Source organism: Misgurnus anguillicaudatus, chromosome 1, assembly GCF_027580225.2.
Source record: "Misgurnus anguillicaudatus chromosome 1, ASM2758022v2, whole genome shotgun sequence".
NCBI classification, from domain to species: domain Eukaryota; kingdom Metazoa; phylum Chordata; class Actinopteri; order Cypriniformes; family Cobitidae; genus Misgurnus; species Misgurnus anguillicaudatus.
In genome coordinates, this window is record NC_073337.2 from 19,573,815 (window position 1) to 19,594,220 (window position 20,406).

Below are 20,406 nucleotides of genomic sequence, written 5' to 3' on the forward strand. Positions count from 1 at the left end.
TCTTCATATTCTTTTGCATTCTTTTAATAGGGCTTGGGCGCCGCGTTGCATTCTGGGACGTCGCAGCCATGTTGGTGGCCTCGCGAATGTAAACATACAGCAAGTTGAACGAGGAGAAGCGGCGGAGTTGGGAGAATTAAAAGAAAGAAAAAAGATGTTAAAATCCGGAAAAGGATGTGGAATTTACTGGGATACGTTAAACAGGGAAGCAGGGACCGGTATGTGGACAAAATCGGAACTATTAACGGTTAGGATCCATATGAAAAAAAGAGTTAATAAATAGCCTTTTAAGATAACAGCGTGGTTGTTGTGAGAGCACGATTTCACGCCAATCTGTAAGCAAAGTCACGTATGACCTAGCTTCACAAGTAGCTTAGTTAATGCAGCAGTTTTTGCTGTCAGCAGAGGGATAGCAACAGAAAGATGAATGTTGAAATTTTCCCGTATTTTGGGCGAGTAAACCGGGACAGTTCCCTTATGTTCAATGTTGACTTAAGCTATATAAATTAATATTCAGATGTTATACTTCACTGTCGTATATATAAATGTCATTTATATGTCATGTATACACATTACTGAGGGGTTGAGGTTAATGTTTGGTTTCCGATATTGAATAAAACATAATGAAGTTTTCTGTAATCTGTCATTTTTAATGTAAATTACTTTTAATGTGTTACTTTATTATTAATACAGCAACGGTTTACCATGGTTGAAAAAATAACGACAAATTAATTAAATTAAGACACACAATTGAGAGAAAGTATGTCTATAAACAGAGCGCAGCATGGAGCGCAGCAGTAAAGGAGGCAACCAACATGGCCGCCACGACAAGTAATGACGTCACGACGCCCAAGCCCTATTGTTTAAATACATAGTTTTTGCTATTTTATTAAATAGAGTTTAATTCATAATTCATAATCAAATAATTGTCACCTCTTAATTGTTCATTCTGTCAATTAAATAAATAACTAAACTCACAAAGTCACTAAACTTTCAAAAACAAATTAAAACTACTAGATTTATGCTCTATTAATCAAGATATATGACATCAATTAGTGATGTTATAATGACCCACCTGGTTGGTCATTGTAGTTGGGTTTTCAAACAGACAAGACCTGCCAGATTCTTGTCATATTTACTCAGTATCTTGAAGCTGAAATCTTCAGTGCTCTATTGTTTGTGAAAGTGTTTAGTTGAAGTACCAAGCTATTTTTAGCTATATTAAATATTTTTTCTTTTTGCTCTTGCAGTGGTACGTTCAAGCCACTTGTGCCACCCAATGAATGGGACTCTATGAAGGGCTGGATTGGTTATCTAATAATGGGAAAAAAATGGGGGGGAAACAGGATCAGAATGGAAAAACAGATGACGTTAAATGAGCATTGCTGTAGTGGAAAACATTTTGTAATGCTTGTCAAAGTTTTTCAACTTGATATTAAGCAATCAGTTTCTGTTCTAAAACTTCTCTATTGTCCTTCCCCATTTCCTTACTTTTTAACTTCCTCATTATTATGGCCATTTTATAGTATAATGTAAGTTGTATGTATAAGACAAACGTGCCTTTACACTGTTAAAAAATTCCTTGTTTGAAGTTTAATCCACTTGAATTTACAATTCATTGCAACTTTCTTGACTAGTGAGGAGTTGCTATAAATTACCGTGTAGATGGCTGCAATGAATGTTTGAATAAGTTGTGGCAATACTGGGTGTATTGGGGTGTAAAGTATAGATAATTTGAAAATTATTTATTTCCAAAATTACATACATAGACCATGTAATTCTAGAATGTAGCATGTGAAGATCAGACCAGATAGTTCTTTGTGTACGAAGAACCATTTAAAAGGCATTTTGAAGCAATTTTAAAATATTGTTTAATATACTCAAACTTAAATCAACTGTTGTATTGTGTTGCGAACCAAAACACCACTTTATGTAATAAACATGAACTAGCTTTATGCATGATCCAAACATGCATTGTAAACTCTAATGTAATTTAAATATAACAATTCTACAAAAGAAGAGAAAGGGAACAAAAAATATGCATAGTCTTTTTATTTAATGTATTATTGTTAATGCAATTATTAAAAGGTGAGACTTAAATAAACACACTTGAAAATAGATCATAAAAAGCATTTAGTGCATTTTAGGTACTGCTCTGTAGATCCCATGTTCTATAACACCTGTGAATCCCCTGCACTCACTGGACCATTACAACACATCACATCTTAACAATAATAACACCCAGTGTAATGTTATCAATGATAAGCTGCTTTTGTGGCTTGCGCACATGTGGACATGTATACATTACTCCTGTCTTATGCATACACAATGATCAGGTCTTACATTACAACCGCTTGTAGATTTACACAAAGAACCTATAGGTTATTAGATTATATAAGTTAAAATCTAAATACACACTTATTACAAAACGGCAAAGTTAATGAATCTAAATCAAAAACAGTATTTAATCATGCATCAAAAATACAACAAAGATAATTTGTGACAACAGTCTGTGACATACAACACCTAAGCTTACTGGGCCCCAGAATAATACACCTGACACCACCAAAGTCCCAAATCTGTGTAATAAGGTTTTCCAAAAATGAGCATTATTTTGCTGAACATCAGATAGTTGTAAAGGCTGGGTCTTTTCCTGTGATAGTGTGTGTGCAGGACCAGTTCATATTATCCTTTCTACTAGACAGTAACAGGTTCCCGTTGGTTGTTTTGCCTCTTGACTACAAAAACTTTCTGTCCAGAGATGGTCACGGCATAAACATAGTCTTCAAACATCACTGTGAACAAAAGCACATAATAGCAGCAGGACATTTACTAAGTGATGGCACCAAGCAGATTTTGTCAGAAGTGCTTGTTTCACAAAAATAAAGGTTATACGTTTTACATTCATGACTTTCACTCAGAGATCATGTAGAAGTCCAGACTAAACAAGGTGAATTTATCTTACCTGACATGCGTTTGAAAGGAGGCTCTGCTGTCCCATGTAATCTAAACCGACAAGCTGTTCTGACCATCTGCATGATCACTCCTGCTGTGTGTTCATCATTCTCCAGCTCACCTGCAGACTGTTCAACACATTTACAAAATAATTTACTCACCTCTGATCTACAGATATTTGTATAACTTAAGGTTATATTCATTTCCATTATATTTTAAGGACTGGAAATGTTCAAGACAGCAAGAACTCTGTTATGTTATTATAAAAATGATTATTTAAACAGTTTTATAACTCACCGCAAGTACACCGTCTTCACTAATAACCAAATACCCAATTTGATCGGGTATTCTCTCCAAACCCTGGGTCAGAGCCGTGGTCTGCATTAAAATAAAAACAGATGTAGAATAAACGTTGAGTGACAGCCTTCCGCCACAATAATTGTAATGTTTTGATTTCTTTACTAGCCATAAATTTACGCAACAAAACAAAACTGTCCATTATAAACCCTCTATGTAAAGACATATTTATAAAACACTAAATGACACACAAATAAACTTATACATACCATTTTAGGCAGCGCAGATGAAGTTTGACTGTTGTTTTCCTGCACCTCCCGTCTCACGTGACAGATGAGGAAGCGTCGCGTGAATATGACGTCACACTGTTCGGAGACGTTCTTCTAGTAAAATTGGCGAAATACGTTTATTTTATGTTTAATCTTTTCATCTAAATTTAAATATTTTATCTTTGAGCAAAATTATTGGAGTATGATCTCTAATCACACAATTCTCGCAACATTAAGAGCTGTTTGCCCATAAATATTAACCATCTGTTTCAGGATCAGATTGACTGAGAATCACGATGTCTACGACTACAGGCATTAACGCGAGTGGCACCGTTCTCAGGTCAGCTGTCGGAACATCGAGCGTACTCGCTTGTCAAAGCGGAAGTGCGGTAGTAGTCAGCTGATTAAAGCATATGATCCAACAGGACGGGAAACATTTCATCCATTCTGTCTTTAATTTGTGAAAATATAAGCCGAACTCGTCATGCCCGGACGGGGGAAATTAATCGCCGTTATCGGGGATGAGGACACATGTACCGGATTCCTGCTTGGTGGTATCGGAGAGCTTAATAAAAACCGAAAGCCCAATTTCTTGGTGGTGGAGAAGGACACTAGCATCACAGAGATAGAGGAGACATTCAAGTATGTAAAATAGATTGATCTTTAAAAATCACATTACAATCCAAAACGTCAGTTACGTACATACATACGTAATATAAGACGTAGGCATATACACAAAATGTGCAATTTAAATTTTATTTATATGTATGTAACGTTACAAATGTAAAAAAAATACTTAAGGCCTAAAATACTGTATAATTCTGTCTGTCGTACATTTTAATACCTACGTTTTTTTTTATCCATAATAAACTACTATTACTACTACCTATTTATAGATTTGGCTTTTATCCAAAGCAACTCACAGTGCTTTTTTATAATTACCTGTTTTTCCTGGTTCGAACTTATGACCTTTGCAATGCACCACTGCTACAAAAACATGAATATATCTGTTTTTCATTTACAGGAGTTTCCTGGCTCGCAATGACATTGGCATTATCCTTATCAACCAGTTCATTGCAGAGATGATTCGTCATGCCATAGATGCTCACATGGAGTCCATCCCTGCAGTGCTGGAGATTCCTTCCAAAGAGCATCCGTACGATGCCTCCAAAGATTCAATCCTGCGCAGGGCCAAAGGCATGTTTTCTGCAGAGGACTTCCGATAAGCAACTACCTCTGTGGGGTTATGATCTGGCCTGGGTAGGGCAGAGAAAATGAGGGTTCGGTTGATAGTGACCTGTATATGACGTGTGGTTTACCTTTGTTCTTCATCTTGCTGAGGCTGGAAACCATATTATAAAGATTATATAATGTTATTATGTCCACTGTTGTAAATGTGATGTTGTGTGATGTAATTGTTGTGTGTGTTTCTGGTAATAATTGATTTTATTGTTTAATATACCTATTTAATCCCTAAAGTAAGAGAAGCTGGCAAGCAAAATGTTATTTCTGAATTCAAGATATTGTGTAAACTATCATTTGTTAAGAGCTGATAATATTGGATTGCGTAATCCACTCTTTAAATCTTACCAAACTAAGTAGTTTTACAAAAACATATACAGTAAATGCTCTTGTTTGCTATTACAGTGCAAGACATGACTTAATTTACAAAGCAGACTAAAGTATAAACCAATTTAAGTAAAAACGATATGTTAATGTTGCAGAATAACTCTTATAAAGAGATATAGTAGTAGTTAAATGCCTCTATAGTGGTCAGCCCATTTCTGTTGTGATGTGGCTTCATTTCTTATTTTGTGAATTTTGGTTTGCTTTGTATATTTCATGATTTTCCAGTTCACTGTAGGTTTTCATTCTTAGCATATGAGCCCACTTATGATATGATGTCATAAAATATGTGTTAACTTATGTCTTGAAGACTGTAAACTGCAGTTTATTAAAAGCAATGAAGTCTGAAACTTTTGCCATTGGGGTTGTTTGATGTCTATATTAGTTTCTGAAATAACTAAAGTTCAACACCTGTAAAGTATTTTTCTTACACAACTGTTCGAAGCGTATAAATATAAGTTATAATAAAACTGTACATCCTCTTTGGCCCTATAGTTCCTGGAAATCAGTGTGTCACAATCTGATGGTCAGTCACATTGCTGAACACTATACACCCTAAAAACAACAGGTACTAAATAGCACTAAAAGTGGTTCACTGGGTCGTAATCATAGGGGAACCATTTTAAGTGCCATATAGCACCTATGTAGCACCTGTGTAGAACCGTATTGTGTGATATAGAACCATATCTGGTGCTATATTACCCCTGGATGGTTCTTCATAGGTGCCTTATATGTGCTATATAGCACTAAAATGGTTCCCCTATGATTACAAGCTTTTAGTGCTATTTAGCACTACTTTTTTTAGAGTTTCGAAAGGGAGGGGTGAGCTGTAGACTGAGCCATTGGTTGCAATTTACAATCTCACCGCTAGATGCTGCTAAAACTATGAGGTAGTTTCCTGGACAGGGATAAGATACAATGGACAAAATATTTAATACTGCCAGTTTTAGTAAATGTATATGGGTAAGTGGAGAAATGGACTATTATAAGTTGATAAGATCAAGTAAAAACAAATCCAAAAACATAAGTCTAATGCTGTTTTTAAAGCCTATTTCTCATGTATAAATTTAAACCACATTGATGTCAAAAAGTCAATTTAAGGGAAATATACTTTAGGTAATTTCTTTAAGTTTGTTGCAATTTAGTAGGATAATGCATCATGTCAAAACATCATAATGTTAGATATGCAATCAAATTGATTGATAAAATCTAATGTAGATCAGACAAAGGACTATTAAAACATTATTTCTGATCTATTTCTACTTCATAAACTTACAACTGAAACAGTTTTAATCAAAAGATTGATCAGTTTAATGTGACAAACACACAGGTCCATGTCGAACTTTAGTCAAAAAGCAAATGTTTTCCCACGATTACTGTCCAACAATGTGACACTAACAGATTTATTGTTCATCAGTAAATCTTATGTCCTCACTTTAAAAATATTTTTATAGCATTGTGCAGATCTCATCCTGTTTTTCTTACGGTGTGTCTTTTAAACAATGTTTATTAATGTCTTATCCAAGGACAAAATCTAATCAGATCTGTGGGAATCCCTCACACATACACATATCAGATCAGATTAACAGATTGAAGAGGATTTAAATGGACAGAGAAGGAAATATATACTTTGGTGTTTCGTGGTGTTTAATGCAGTGCTGGTGTTTCATGGCCAACATGATTTCTGCTTGGGCTTTGAGTTTTCTGTTCCTGAACTACACTCTTGGAGTTCCCATCTTCAATATCACAAGGTAAATTTGTATCAAGATGATGCAGATAATAATATCAATATATATATATATTTGTGTTTTTTGTGAATTTATTTTTCACCAGATCTGATCATCTGAGTGGAAACATCACCACTTACAACTTCACCAAGGAATCTGATATGTGAGAGCAGTTTAATGTATTATCATGGAACAGAAAATGCATAAAAAACTGAATTAAAGATTTTACTATAAAAATATATATTTTAAATTTTTTTGAAAATACTTTATGTTAAGGAATGCCATGGATGTGAATGTAAAATGGTGAGTATATTCAGGCCAATGAGATATCAAGACACACAGAAGCTTCATGTAGCATTTAGAGTATGATAATATGAACTGGTGTTTGGGGTGAGACAGTAATCACAAAATCACATATAGTCACTTATTCTGAAATCTAAAACTTTGATTAGGTATTTGGGGCTATTGTTTACTAAAATGAGATTAAAAGCAAATGCATGACAATTTAAAATGAAAAAATCTTTACCTTTTTCAATCAGTTATTGTCATTGTTTTTCAACTGATTTTTGATAGTAATACAATAAAGCTACTGTTTTCTGTAAATGTAACAATTTGTTTGGACTCTAAATATTCTGTTTAAACACTTTTAGGTTTCCATCCTCAGTAGCACAAGGTCATATATTTTCAGGTGTGAAGCTGATGTTTGTTATTTTTATAAGGTTAATTATTTTTTATCTCATACCAGGATTGACTACAACCTCACTAAAGTGGTTCCAGGTCCGTTGTGAGTACAGTTTCATGTTCTATTACTTTATCAAAAAAAAAAAAAAAAAAACTGAAATGTAAAAATCTTTTAAAACACAATTTACACACTAATTTATGACAATAGAAAAACTAAAGAGAAAATGACTATTTTTGTGTTTTTGTTACATTTTGTTGTTACACAGTTTATTTGTTGATAAATGCTGGTCAGTGTCTAAATTCATTAATTCATTCATTAATGTGCTACTTAGGACGTCCTATACAGACAAACACAAAGCCTAAACCTAGAATTTGATAGCAGTTACTTAATATTGTGTTTTTTAATCTGGAGTTCTAAACTTAAATACAGTTTTGTCAAAAATAATTCATTTTCACACATGAAAAATTTGTTTATATTGTAATCTGAGAAGACTATGAGGCTATATATATATATATATATATATATATATATATATATATATATATATATATATATAGACTCTCCTTCACTCTATTAAAGTGCTGTTATGATACTGCTACTTTGTTATTATGTTGTTATTATTTAATCAGAATGCTAAATTTTTGCATATAAATCACTCAACATTGCATGACATTGTTAGATTGTAAATCAAGTATAGAAATTAAAAACAATTAGAGAGCTCAGATGTAGTTTACATGAGCATTACATGAGCATTCTTGTAAACGAGCATTTAAAAAAAAGATCAGACTCTTAATGGATTCTGCCTACAAACCAGATTTCTGAATGACCTGAAGCTGGGATTGAATGGATTTGAAGCAAAAGTATTTGATGAACATAATACGTGCAAAGAGCATTCGTTATCTAATTTTTGACGGAGTTGGCGTTTAACGGCTTTTGCATCTGAGCTCCTCAATTTGAGTCTGGAGTCACAAATCTATCTTGAAGGTCATTTTGTTATAGGCTTGTTTTTATCCTTCTTGTTTAATTTTAGGCCTCTCTCAGGAATGTAAGATTTTTGAAATGTATAAAATTAACATATTAACAGTGAAACAGTTACTTATTTATTCAGGAATATTATATAAATATTCACATTTAATTTGAACAAATAAGAGCATTTTTAGTCAAGGGAAAACTATAATACAGGAGTAAGATAATATGTTTCTGTACTTTGCAGAGGCTGCAGATTACCTACCTGTGGCATACACAGGGTGGCAGAAAATATACAGACTGGTGAAGAGATTGCAGGGAGAGCCACATCAGACCCGGAAGGACCTGGCAAAAAATAAGAGCTGTCTAGAAATAGCATGCTACTTTTCTAGTGCATTAGATTTTTTTGCCTTTCTTAAATTTAAAAACACAAATTTCAATTCCAACACATTGCAAATGGTAAACTAATATAAATAAAATGTTTGATTTATCATTCATTCATGCCTTTTTATGTACTATGATAAGATATAAGTTATATTCTCTTTTTATGATAGATCAAAAATACAAAAGTCATTGGCAACTTTTCTTCTTGTGTTGATAATTGGTTATCCGATGTGTAAGCAAGCTTCTAAAATAACTAGACTTTTCAGTGCATAAAACACATTCAGCTTGCATCTCTATAAGCTGTCCCGGGAGGTTCCGGGTCCACTCATTTCAATAGAGGATATTAGCTAAACAGCCGTTTATGACCAAATGTTTAAGTGAAAATTTAAAAACTCTCAGTGTACACTGCAGTCTCCAGGATCACGGAATCACAGACAGCAATAAATTAATAATTTATTAAAAATCTGTCTATGAGTCCATGTCATTTTGAATTTTGTTATGGAAATAAAAATTAGAATTGGGTGTTTTTGGCAGTTTTGCATTATGATACAAGTGTATATTAGCGTGATGTTTTTGTTATTTCCCTATGGCATTTGAGAAAGATTGGCTCTGGACATGAGGTCACACTTAACAAAGCATATGTAAGCATAAATAGCAGTGTAACTAATTAATAAAACCCTTTAAATAATTTTCCAGTTTTCATAAAAAATGGCTACATTTTTGGGGGTGTAATGGAAAAGTAATGTAGTGTAACTTGGCTGGAAATAATAAGTAAATAAATAATATTACTTTTAAAAGAAGTAACTAATGACTAATATATTGCATTTTTTGTAACTAGCCCAATACTACAGATCACCCACCCACCAATTTAATACACAAGTGAAGTTTGGTATATCATTTAAAGTGGTCACCATTTCTGTTCCTGGAAATCTACCCTCACCTTTGATCCAACCCTGCTTCAATTCAAGCTATGCATTTTATCATAACATGAATTCCCATGGAATCAAACCCCATGACCTTTGCAGCGATACGCTCTACTAGTTAAGTTAGAAAAACATACCAAATTAGTAAAATGAAGTCAAAGGTAAAGTACAATTACCCCCCAGAATAAGCTCATTTAATAAATATAACATTAAGCAAGATCAATATGTTCACAAAGGATCACAAAGTGTCATTGAAGGATCACAAAGGATCACAATGCACATAATCTAACCATTTATATTGCTAGTCCAAGTTGACGGTTTTAGGGGAGAGATCATTTCATTGTAAAGAGCATTTTAGTGGATAAAAGTTTACAATGGACAAAATATTTAATACTGCAAGTTTTAGTAAATGTATATTTGTGAATGTATAGTTAAGTGGAGAAATGGACTATTATAAGTTGATAAGATCAACACTAAGTACTATAGTCAAAAACATGAATCAAATGCTGTTTTTAAAGCCTCATGTATAATTTTAAAACACATTGATGTCAAAAAGCCAATTTAAAGGAAATATACTTTTGGCTTCCCTCAAGTTTGTTGCAATTTAATGCATCATGTGAAAACAACATAATGTTAGATATGCAATCAAATTGATTGATAAAATCTGTGTAGATCAGACAAAGGACTATTAAAACATTATTTCTGATCTATTTCTACTTCATAAACTTAGAACTGAAACAGTTTTAATAAAAGATTGATCAGTTTAATGTGACAAACACACAGGTCCATGTCGAACTTTAGTCAAAAAGCAAATGTTTTTCCATGATTACTGTCCAACACTGTTACACTAACAGATTTATTGTTCCTCAGTAAATCTTATGTCCTCACTTTAAAAATATTTTTATAGCATTGTGCAGATCTCACCCTGTTTTTCTTACAGTGTGTCTTTTAAACAATGTTTATTAATGTCTTATCCAAGGACAAAATCTACTCAGATTTGTGGGAATCCCTCACACATACAAATATCAGATCAGATTAACAGATTGAAGAGGATTTAAATGGACAGAGAAGGAAATATATACTTTGGTGTTTCGTGGTGTTTAATGCAGTGCTGGTGTTTCATGGCCAACATGATTTCTGTTTGGGCTTTGAGTTTCCTGTTCCTGAACTACACTCTTGGAGTTCCCATCTTCAATATCACAAGGTATGCAGATAATAATAAATAACATTTAACATATTTGTTTTGTTTGTGAATTTATTTATTTTTCACAAGATCCGATCATCTGAGTGGAAACACCACCAGTTACAACTTCACCAAGGAATCTGATATGTGAGAGCAGTTTAATGTATTATCATAGAACAAAAAAATGCATAAAAAACTGAATTTAGAATTTTACTATGTGCAGTTTGGTGTTTTAAAAGAAAATGCATGAAAATTTGAAATGTAAAAATCTTTACCTCTATCAATTATTTATTGTCATTGTTTATCAACTGATTTTTGACAATAGAATACAATAGAACTACTGTATGTGTTATATTTTTGTAATGTAACAATTTTGTGTTACATGTTTGTTTGGACTCTAAATATTCTGTGTTTAAACACTTTTAGGTTTCCATACTCAGTAGCACAAGGTCATATAGTTTCAGGTGTGAGTAAGCTGATGTTTGTTATTTTTATAAGGTTATTTTTTTTAATCTCATACCAGGATTGACTACAACTTCACTGAAGTGTTTCTGGGTGAGTACAGTTTCATGTTCTAATACTTTATAAAAAAAAACCTGAAATGTAAAAATCTTTGTTCAACTCAATATAGCCTCTTTCAACAATTTACACACTGATTTATGACAATAGAAAAACTAAAGAGAAAATGACTATTTTTGTGTTTTTGTGTTACATTAACAGTTTATTTGTTGATCAATGTTGGTCAGTGTCTATTGTAATTCATTTAATTCATTCATTAATGTGCTACTTAGGATGTCCCATTCAGACAGCACAAAGCCTAAACCTAAAATTTGATAGCGGTTACTAAATATTGTGTTTTTTAATCTGGAGTTCTAAACTTAAATACACTTTACAATAAGATTCATAGTTAACATTAGTTAATGTGTTAACTAACATGGACAGACCATTAGCAATACATTTGCTACAGTGTTTATTAATCTTTGTTAATGTTAGTGTATAGAAATAAAGCTTTTAGTTGTTTGTTCATGTTAGTTCACAGTGCATTAACTAATGGTAATAAGATTTTAATAAAGTATGAGTAATTGTTGAAATTAACATTAACAAATACTCATAAATGCTGTATAAGTGCAGTTCATTATTAGTTCATGTTAACTAATGTAGTTAATTAATGTAAACTAATAAACCTTATTGTAAAGTGTTATATAATTTACTGTTACCATACCATGTAGTATCTCATTTTCTGTGTGACTGACAATAGGCTATATACTCAGACTCCCCTACACTCTATTAAAATGCTGTTGTGTTCCTGCTTGGTGTACACTTTGTTATTATGTTATTATTGAATCAGAATGCTAAACATTTGCATATAAATCACTCAACATTGCATAATGTTGTAAGAGTAAAATAAAGAATTACAGAATTTTCATTTAGAAATTGAAAACAAGTAAAGAGCTCAGATGTGTCTGACATGTTTTCTTGTGAATGAGCATTTAATAAAGAGGCTGAGAGGACCTCTCTCAGGAAAGTAAGATTTTTTCAATTTATAAAATTAACATATTAACAGTGAAACGGTTAATCATTTATTCATGAATATTATATAAATATTTACATTTAATTTGAACAAATAAGAGCATTTTTAGTCAAGGGAAAACTATAATACAAGAGTAAGATAAGATGTTTCTGTACTTTGCAGAGGCTGCGGATTCTCTACCTGTTTCATACACGACGTGGACAGAAAACTGCAGATTGGTGATGAGACTGCAGGGAAAGCCACAATGGATCCAGAAGGACCTGGGAAAAAATAAGAGCAGTAGCCTATAGAAATGGCATGTTGCTAATGTATTTGATTTTTTTGCCTTTCTTAAATTTAAAAACACAATTCTCGATTCAAACACATTGCAAATGGTAAACTATTATAAATAAAATGTTTGATTTATCATTCCTTCATGCCTTTTCATTTACTATGATAAGATATAAGTTATATTCTCTTTTTTATGATATATCAGAAATACAATAATCATTGGCAACTTTTCTTCTTGAATTGATAATTGGTTATCCGATGTGTAAACAAGTTTCTAAAATAACTTGTGTAGACTTTTCAGTGCATAAAACACATTCAGCTTGCATCTCTATCAGCTGTCCTGGGAGGTTCCGGGTCCACTCATTTCAATAGAGGATATTAGTTAAACAGCCGTTTATGACCAAATGTTTATTCAATATTACACATTTAAGTAAAAATGTTATAAACTCTGTGTACACTGCAGTCTCCAGGATCACAGAATTAAAGACAGCAATAAATTAATAATTCATAAAAAATCTATGTCTATGAGTCCATGTCATTTTGTATTTTGGTATGGAAATAAAAATTAGAATTGGGTGTTTTTGGTAGTTTTGCATTATGATGCAATTATTAGTGTGATTTTTTTTATTTCCCTATAGCATTTGAGAAAGATTGGCTCTGGACGTCACACTTAACAAAGCATATGTAAGCATAAATAGCAGTGTAACTATAAAAAATGGCTACATGGAAAAGTAATGTAGTGTAGCTTGGCTGGGAATAATAAGTAAAGAAATAATTTTACTTTTAAAAGAAGTAATGACTAATATATTGCATTTTTTAGTAACTAGCCCAATACTACAGATCACCCACCGACCAATTTAATACACAAGTGCAATTTGGTATATCATTTAAAGCGGTCACCATTTCTGTTCCTGGAAATCTACCCTCACTTTAGATCCAATCCTGCTTCAATTCAAGCTATGCATTTTTTCATAACATGAATTCCCATGAAATCAAACCCCATGACCCTTGCAGTGATACGCTCCACTAGTTAAGCTAGAAAACATACCAAATTAATGAAAGGATGTCAAAGGTAAAGTTTACCTTTTAACGCCCAAAATAAGCTCATTTAATAAATATAACATTAAGCAAGATCAATATGTGAAAACATGACATGACTAAAATATTTCTAAAAGACATAAGTGAGAAATGAACAAACACATCACATCTTGTTTTGGGAAAAATTGTCTCAGTGAGATATGATTCACTATGAAAGTGTATTATATATGTACAATAATTTATGTCTGATAACAGCTAATGCGCTTACAGTACAACACTAAATAATGCTTGATATCATTCCTCCTGTCATTCGTTTAACCAGTACAAGACAATTATGCAGCTTGGTTTGACCTCAACAGAAGACAGACAGTTCATGGACACAATAAGCTCCCTCTCTCTCCCTCAATAGATTAATTATACCAGTGGTTCTCAAACTTTTTCAGCGTGCGGCCCCCTTTGTGTACGGTGCATTCCTTCGCGGCCCCCCCATGTGAGGGTTAGCAGGAACAGATGAACCCAAACGCAAAGATGTCGGGGAAAAACAGAAAACACTTTATTTTAAACACAAAAACAAACACCCACGAGGGGGTACGCAACATGAAACATGAACTTGACAAATAACACTAAGACTTGGTATCTTGACTAGATAGGAACATGAAACACGGCAACAGAACACAACACAATGATCCTGCACAGAACTAAAGATACACTGACATTAAATAGAAGAAAGCAAACAAGATAACGAGCGGGAACAGGTGATGGGAGAAAAAACAATGATTACTAATAAGCAGGAGAACGAGGGGGCGGGGTCACAGGACAAGACACCAGAGGCACATGCCAAACACAAAAACAAGGCATGAACCTCCACACAAGGCCAGGGACTGCCAGAACTCTGCCACCATGACAAAATACAAATTTAACAAGACTTCAAGGCCTGACACCCCAAAGAAAATTTATGACAAAAAACAGTTCTAACACTTCACATTTTAATTAAGCAAAACATTAAATTATGCAAAGTAGTGCTGCCTTATTTTTTTTAGGTTTAATTTCACAGAATTCATGATAAATTAATGTATTTTATAAAATGTCATAAAACTGGGGCCCCCCTGGCACCATCTCGCGGCCCCCCTGGGGGCCCCGGACCCCAGTTTGAGAACCACTGACCTATACAAACTGAAAGACAGCATGTGCAGGTGCTTGCGTGAAACAACATTTTTCCCATACTGTCAAACACTTGATGACTCTTTGTTGATATAATTAAAGTTTCTAAATATTTTATAACATTGAGGATATCAAATAGCTATTCTTAGTGTATCTTTTAAACAGTGTTTGTCCATGTCTTATCCAAGGACAAACTTCTACTCAGATCTGTGGGAATCACTGACATCAACAGATTAAAGAGCATTTAAAAGGACAGGGAAGGGAACAGATGCTTGGTTCAAATCTGCTCAGTAAATCAGTGCTGATGATGAACAACATGACTTCTGTTTGGGCTCTGAGTTTTCTGCTCCTAAACTACACTCTTGGGTCTCTCATCCCCAATATCACAAGGTAATATTTGATCAAACATTAGTAAGGTGTTAAAGGTGTTATTTGTAAAGTTATGTTAATAGCCTAGTTATTTCTATTTTTCATCAGGTCTGATCTGACTGGAAACATCACCAATAACAACTTTACCCAGCCATCTGATATGTGAGGGCAGTTTAATGTACATGTATTGCTCGAACAGTAAATGAGATTTTACAATAACAAATTATAATTTTTTTTATGAAAAGTACTACACATGTAATGTGTTCTGTTAAATTTTTAGAAATGCCACAAATGTGAACATCAGAAGGTGAGTAGATTCAGACCAAAGAGTCATGCAGAACATGTAAGCTCAATTTAAATATATGATAATGTGAATTGGGTTTTGGGGCGAGACAGCAATGTTCACATATTCTGAAATATAAGACTTTGAATGTAAATATAAAGATTTTTGACTACACCACACATTCGGGGGTATTGTTTACCTTAATGAGATCATTAAATTACTATAGTTATAAACATTATAAAATGTAAAATTATGTAACTGAATTTGAACAATATTAAAATAACATATATAACTTTTTGATTCTTAACTTATTTTTATCTCTATATCAGATTTGATCTGATGGGAAACATCAACATGTTGATCTATACATTTGAGATATGAGTGCAGTTTGGTGCTTTAAAAGAAAATGTTTTGCTACCTTTTTCTGTAATTTATTGTCATTGTTTTCAGCTAATTTATGACAATAGAATACTATTGAATATTGTGCGTGCTACTTTTTTGTGTTAAATGTTTTTCTGTTTGGGCTCTAAATATTATGCGTCTGAACATTGTTTGGTATCCATTCTCAATAGCACATGTTCATATATTTTGAGGTGTGAATGAGGTGTGTTAGTTATTTTTATAATGCTAATTTTTTTTTCATAACCAGATTTCCCGAGATGCATGTGTTTTTGTAAGTTTTTTCCTTAATTGTGTTATGTCATAAACCATTAAAATAATAATAATGATAATAATAAAAGTCTGGACAACAATACATCCTAATGATTTTAAATAACTGATGTTATGTTCATTGATAATCGTGGCCTGTTTTTATCATTCTGTTACAGAGGTGTATAAAAATACGTGAAATAATCACACATTATTTTGCTCAGTTTTGCGTGACATTGTCACGTTTTTCCACCATATTAAGTGCCCCTGACACGACTTTCTTTTCCGTGACAGTTTCACGTATTGGTTACTCAACTGTTTTTCCTATTTTCTTACAATTGTCGCTTCGGTTTGGGGTTAGAACAACTTTCTGTTACATAAAATGACATCCTTACCCAAACCCAACTCTAACCCTAACGTCAGGCGACGATGGTTTAAAAAGCATACGAATTTTTTTATAAACCAATACATTAAGTGACATCGTAACGCAAACAGCAAATCTAACCCCAAACCGAAGCGATAATTGTTTAAAAATAGGAAAAACAGTTGAGTAACCAATACGTGAAACTGTCACGGAAAAGAAAGTCGTGTCAGGGGCACGTAATATGGTGGAAATACGTGACAATGTCACGCAAAACTGAGCAAAATAATGCGTGACTATTTCACGGAATTTTGTGAGATCAGGTAGCAAGTATTTTAGTTACATTTTCCAAGCATCTGTGCTTTATCAGAGTGTTTGTCTTCGGAAAAAATGTACTTTTCTTTACTAAAAAATGTTCACTATTCTAAAGCATAGAATCATACTGTGTATTCATTATATATTGCATATTAAAATTGATTTAATGCCTAATTACATAAAATTTACTTAAGTAAAAGTACAAAAAATGACTAGATGTTTAATGTACTTAAATATTAAATAAACCAAAAAATAAACCAAAAACTTGAAATTATGAAACGTAGTGGAGTAAAAATTATGATAATATGTTTTGGAATGTTTGTTTTCCAAAGAAAAACACTAATAAAATACGAATAATTGAAAATTTACTTTTATGTAGAAAGTAAAAATACTTAAGTACTATACAACCCTGTTCTGTTATATCTTGTTTGGATGAAATCTGCCGGGCGAGAATTCATACATAACATATAGTCAAACTTTCAATAATGTTTTCATAAATTTTATGTAATTATTCACATTTAATTTGAAGAAACAAGGGCATTTTAACAAAATTTTAGGGAAAACTATAATCTAGTGTGTATAACATGTTTCTGTACTTTGTTGAAGGTCATGGAGACTTCCTACCTTAAGCAAACACTTTCTGGACGACAAAATGCAGAGTGGAGATGAGCATGCAGGGGGATCCACATGGGACCCTCATGGGAATGGGAAAAAATAACAGGAGTAAAATGAAAATAAAAACTGTTTCTTTTAAAATGTCTTTCATTTCATTGAGCCACTCTTAAATTTAAAAACATCAATCTGGATTCGAATACATTGTAAATGATATAAAAATAAAATGTTTTATTCATAATTCACTGATACCACTCATTACTTTAACAAAATGTAAGTTATATCCTCTTTTTACTAACTAAAACACTGGCAACATAAGAACTTTTTACATTGTGAAGATGCCACATTGTTTCGATGACTGTATATCTGATGTGTGAAAATGTACTGTACATTTTTTCAATGCTCAAAACACATTCAGCTGGTACATCTATAATGCAAAGCAACTTACAGTACATCAAGCTATACATTTTATGATTACATGTATTCCTTGGAATCAAATATAAGCTACAAAATTATACCACATGAACGAAAAGAAATCCACAGTCAAATACATTTTTGGTTTTGAGGTCCTTAAAGGTATGCATATCTGTACCTAAATGGTACATATTAGGATCTTTTTACAGGGTACTGCCCCATGACAGCTAAGACCATTTTTTCTTTGACAATGTATGCTTGATATAACTCCTTTTTTCATTAAGCAAATACACATCAATTATGCATTAGACCTTAACTAAGATACAAAATACTACATGGGTTGTTAGACACAATATTCCCTGTACATTACCTAACTTTGTATCTCCTGCTTCAATTTAATAAAGACATTTTATTGGAGTGCAGACCTTTTGCATTGTTTCATATAATGTTAAAACAAACCTTGCTGATCCAGTAGCAAACTGAAGCAGAGCATGTTTAGGTGCTTTGCACTTTTTTTGCATTCCTTTGGAAACTGTCCTACATTGTGACACTTAGGATTGATGTATCTTTAATGTATTGCTCTCGGTTTAAAGTCTAAAATATTTTCATAACATTGATCAGATCTCTGGGATGTTTTTCTTAGTGTGTCCTTTAAACATTATTTGTCCATGTCTTATTCAAGGACAGTATCAGCGCACACATACAGATATCAAAGGATTAAAGAGCATTTGAATGGGCAGGGATAGGAATATATGCTTATAACTGATCTGATTCATTCAGATTCACTCTGCTCAATATATCACAGACAACATGTTTTCTGTTTGGGTCCTGAGTTTTCTGCTCCTAAGTTACACTCTTGGGTCACCCATCCCTAATAGCACAAGGTAATATATTTAATGCAAGATGCGTGAGGTGTTAATGTTGACATACATGACTAACACAAATACCTTTATATGCATTGTATCCTGTTTTGGCAGTGGATTGAACACAACAGACGGGAACCTTACATTGTGGGTATATTAAGATGATCAAAAATAACCAGTGTACATGGACAAAATGATTTTGGGCTAAGATAACAATGTACACATACCAAAGGTCAATAGATATTAACACTGATCAATAAATCCCAAGACTTTGAATTGTGTAAACAAACAGAATTTTGATCACATTGCACATTTTAAACTCCTATTTACTTAAACAAGTTTTTTTTTATTACTTTTCATTTTAAACATTGTAAAATTCAGTTGCTGAACTTGAATATTATTATTTACATAACTTTGTGGTTTATATTGTACTATAAGTAATTTTGATCTCTTACTAGATATGATCAGACGGGACATTTAACAACGCTACCCATGGCAGGTGAGTATATTTAATGCTTTATAAGGAAACGTAGAAACAAATACTGTAATTAGACAGTCTATGTGTTAATGGATGCTGGTTAGTTTTAATTTGAACTTTTTTCTATGTAACTGTTAATTTGTTCATTACATCTCAAACAAGTTTAGTAATCTACAATGTGATATAGTGTTAATATTGAATCAATAAAGCATTTGCTCATATCTGTCACACAACACTGAATCACATTTCAAGAGTAAAAAGAGTGTAAATATTATTTTATGAAACAATGTGCAATCAACACATTTTTGGACAACACATACCTTTAATATCAAATCATTGATGTTGTGTTAACAATAATACAATTTTTTTCTTTTTTTTTTAGGGGGGAAAGCCAAAAAAAGGAAATATGAGATTTTATATTTATTAGCAATATATATTTACTTTAAAAAACTGGTCTTTCTTAACCAAACACTCTGCTGGTTATTTTTGACCCAGTGCTGGGTACATATTGGATAGAACACATATTGGGTTAATAAGTGAGGGGATAAATGGTCACTTTGAAATGTGTTTTATTTTAACTTTATCTATAGCTAAAAAATCTTGATGCAAATATATAGTGCAAATTTCATCTTATCACACCAATGAAGAATAAAGTGTTTTTTATCACTGTCCACTACTAGGCTTTTTTATTATTTTGATTAAATAAAACAAGTTAAATTGTATTTGTTTATGATACTTGAAAAAGGTTCAGGCTTTTCAAAAACTATTTTCGTAAGCATTTGGCAGACGCTCCCATTATAAGTGACCTACTGTACAATATATTTAATCTCATTGTCTCTTTACATGCCTTTTCTGGCAATCTATACACTATGGAAAAAGTTGGTTCAACCAAAGTAATTTACCTGTCTGCTTTAAAATTTGTAGTTATTTTAATGTCACAGGTCGGAGTGGAACACCAGTGTCGTGAGTCCCGCCCCTTCCCAATTTCCACCTCGAGGAGGTCACAAAAATACCCCAATGACCAGACACACGAGAGAGTAAGTACAATTTA

At 32.7% G+C, this 20,406-nt stretch overlaps 2 protein-coding genes and 2 long non-coding RNA genes across 5 annotated transcripts; 3 read left to right on the top strand and 1 right to left on the bottom strand.

Annotated features, from left to right (window-relative positions):
* Positions 1-2,037: 2,037 nt before the first annotated feature.
* On the bottom strand, positions 2,038-3,671 carry lamtor4 (late endosomal/lysosomal adaptor, MAPK and MTOR activator 4). Of its 2 annotated transcripts, XM_055189758.2 has the most exons (4): positions 3,522-3,671; positions 3,253-3,333; positions 2,966-3,083; positions 2,038-2,795 (listed from the first exon to the last, which is right to left on the bottom strand). In XM_055189758.2, the coding sequence occupies exons 1-4, from the start codon at positions 3,522-3,524 to the stop codon at positions 2,698-2,700; spliced, it is 300 nt and encodes a 99-aa protein (XP_055045733.1). In that variant the 5' UTR covers positions 3,525-3,671; the 3' UTR covers positions 2,038-2,697. The 2 variants fall into 2 exon arrangements, with proteins under 2 accessions (XP_055045733.1, XP_055045732.1); XM_055189757.2 differs by lacking the exon at positions 3,522-3,671 and having other exon boundaries at positions 3,253-3,339.
* Positions 3,672-3,896: 225 nt separating this feature from the next.
* On the top strand, positions 3,897-5,497 carry atp6v1f (ATPase H+ transporting V1 subunit F). The gene is made up of 2 exons (XM_055189756.2): positions 3,897-4,163; positions 4,546-5,497. Exons 1-2 carry the CDS (start codon positions 4,006-4,008, stop codon positions 4,745-4,747), a joined length of 360 nt encoding a protein of 119 aa, XP_055045731.1. The 5' UTR covers positions 3,897-4,005; the 3' UTR covers positions 4,748-5,497.
* Positions 5,498-10,770: 5,273 nt separating this feature from the next.
* LOC141361748 (uncharacterized) lies at positions 10,771-11,569 on the top strand. Its single transcript, XR_012367968.1, has 3 exons — positions 10,771-11,033; positions 11,103-11,159; positions 11,536-11,569. It is a non-coding gene; the product is annotated as an uncharacterized lncRNA (long non-coding RNA).
* A 7,055-nt stretch (positions 11,570-18,624) lies between these two features.
* LOC141363951 (uncharacterized) lies at positions 18,625-20,031 on the top strand. The gene is made up of 4 exons (XR_012369671.1): positions 18,625-18,898; positions 18,992-19,024; positions 19,336-19,376; positions 19,738-20,031. It is a non-coding gene; the product is annotated as an uncharacterized lncRNA (long non-coding RNA).
* The last annotated feature ends 375 nt before the right edge of the window (positions 20,032-20,406 follow it).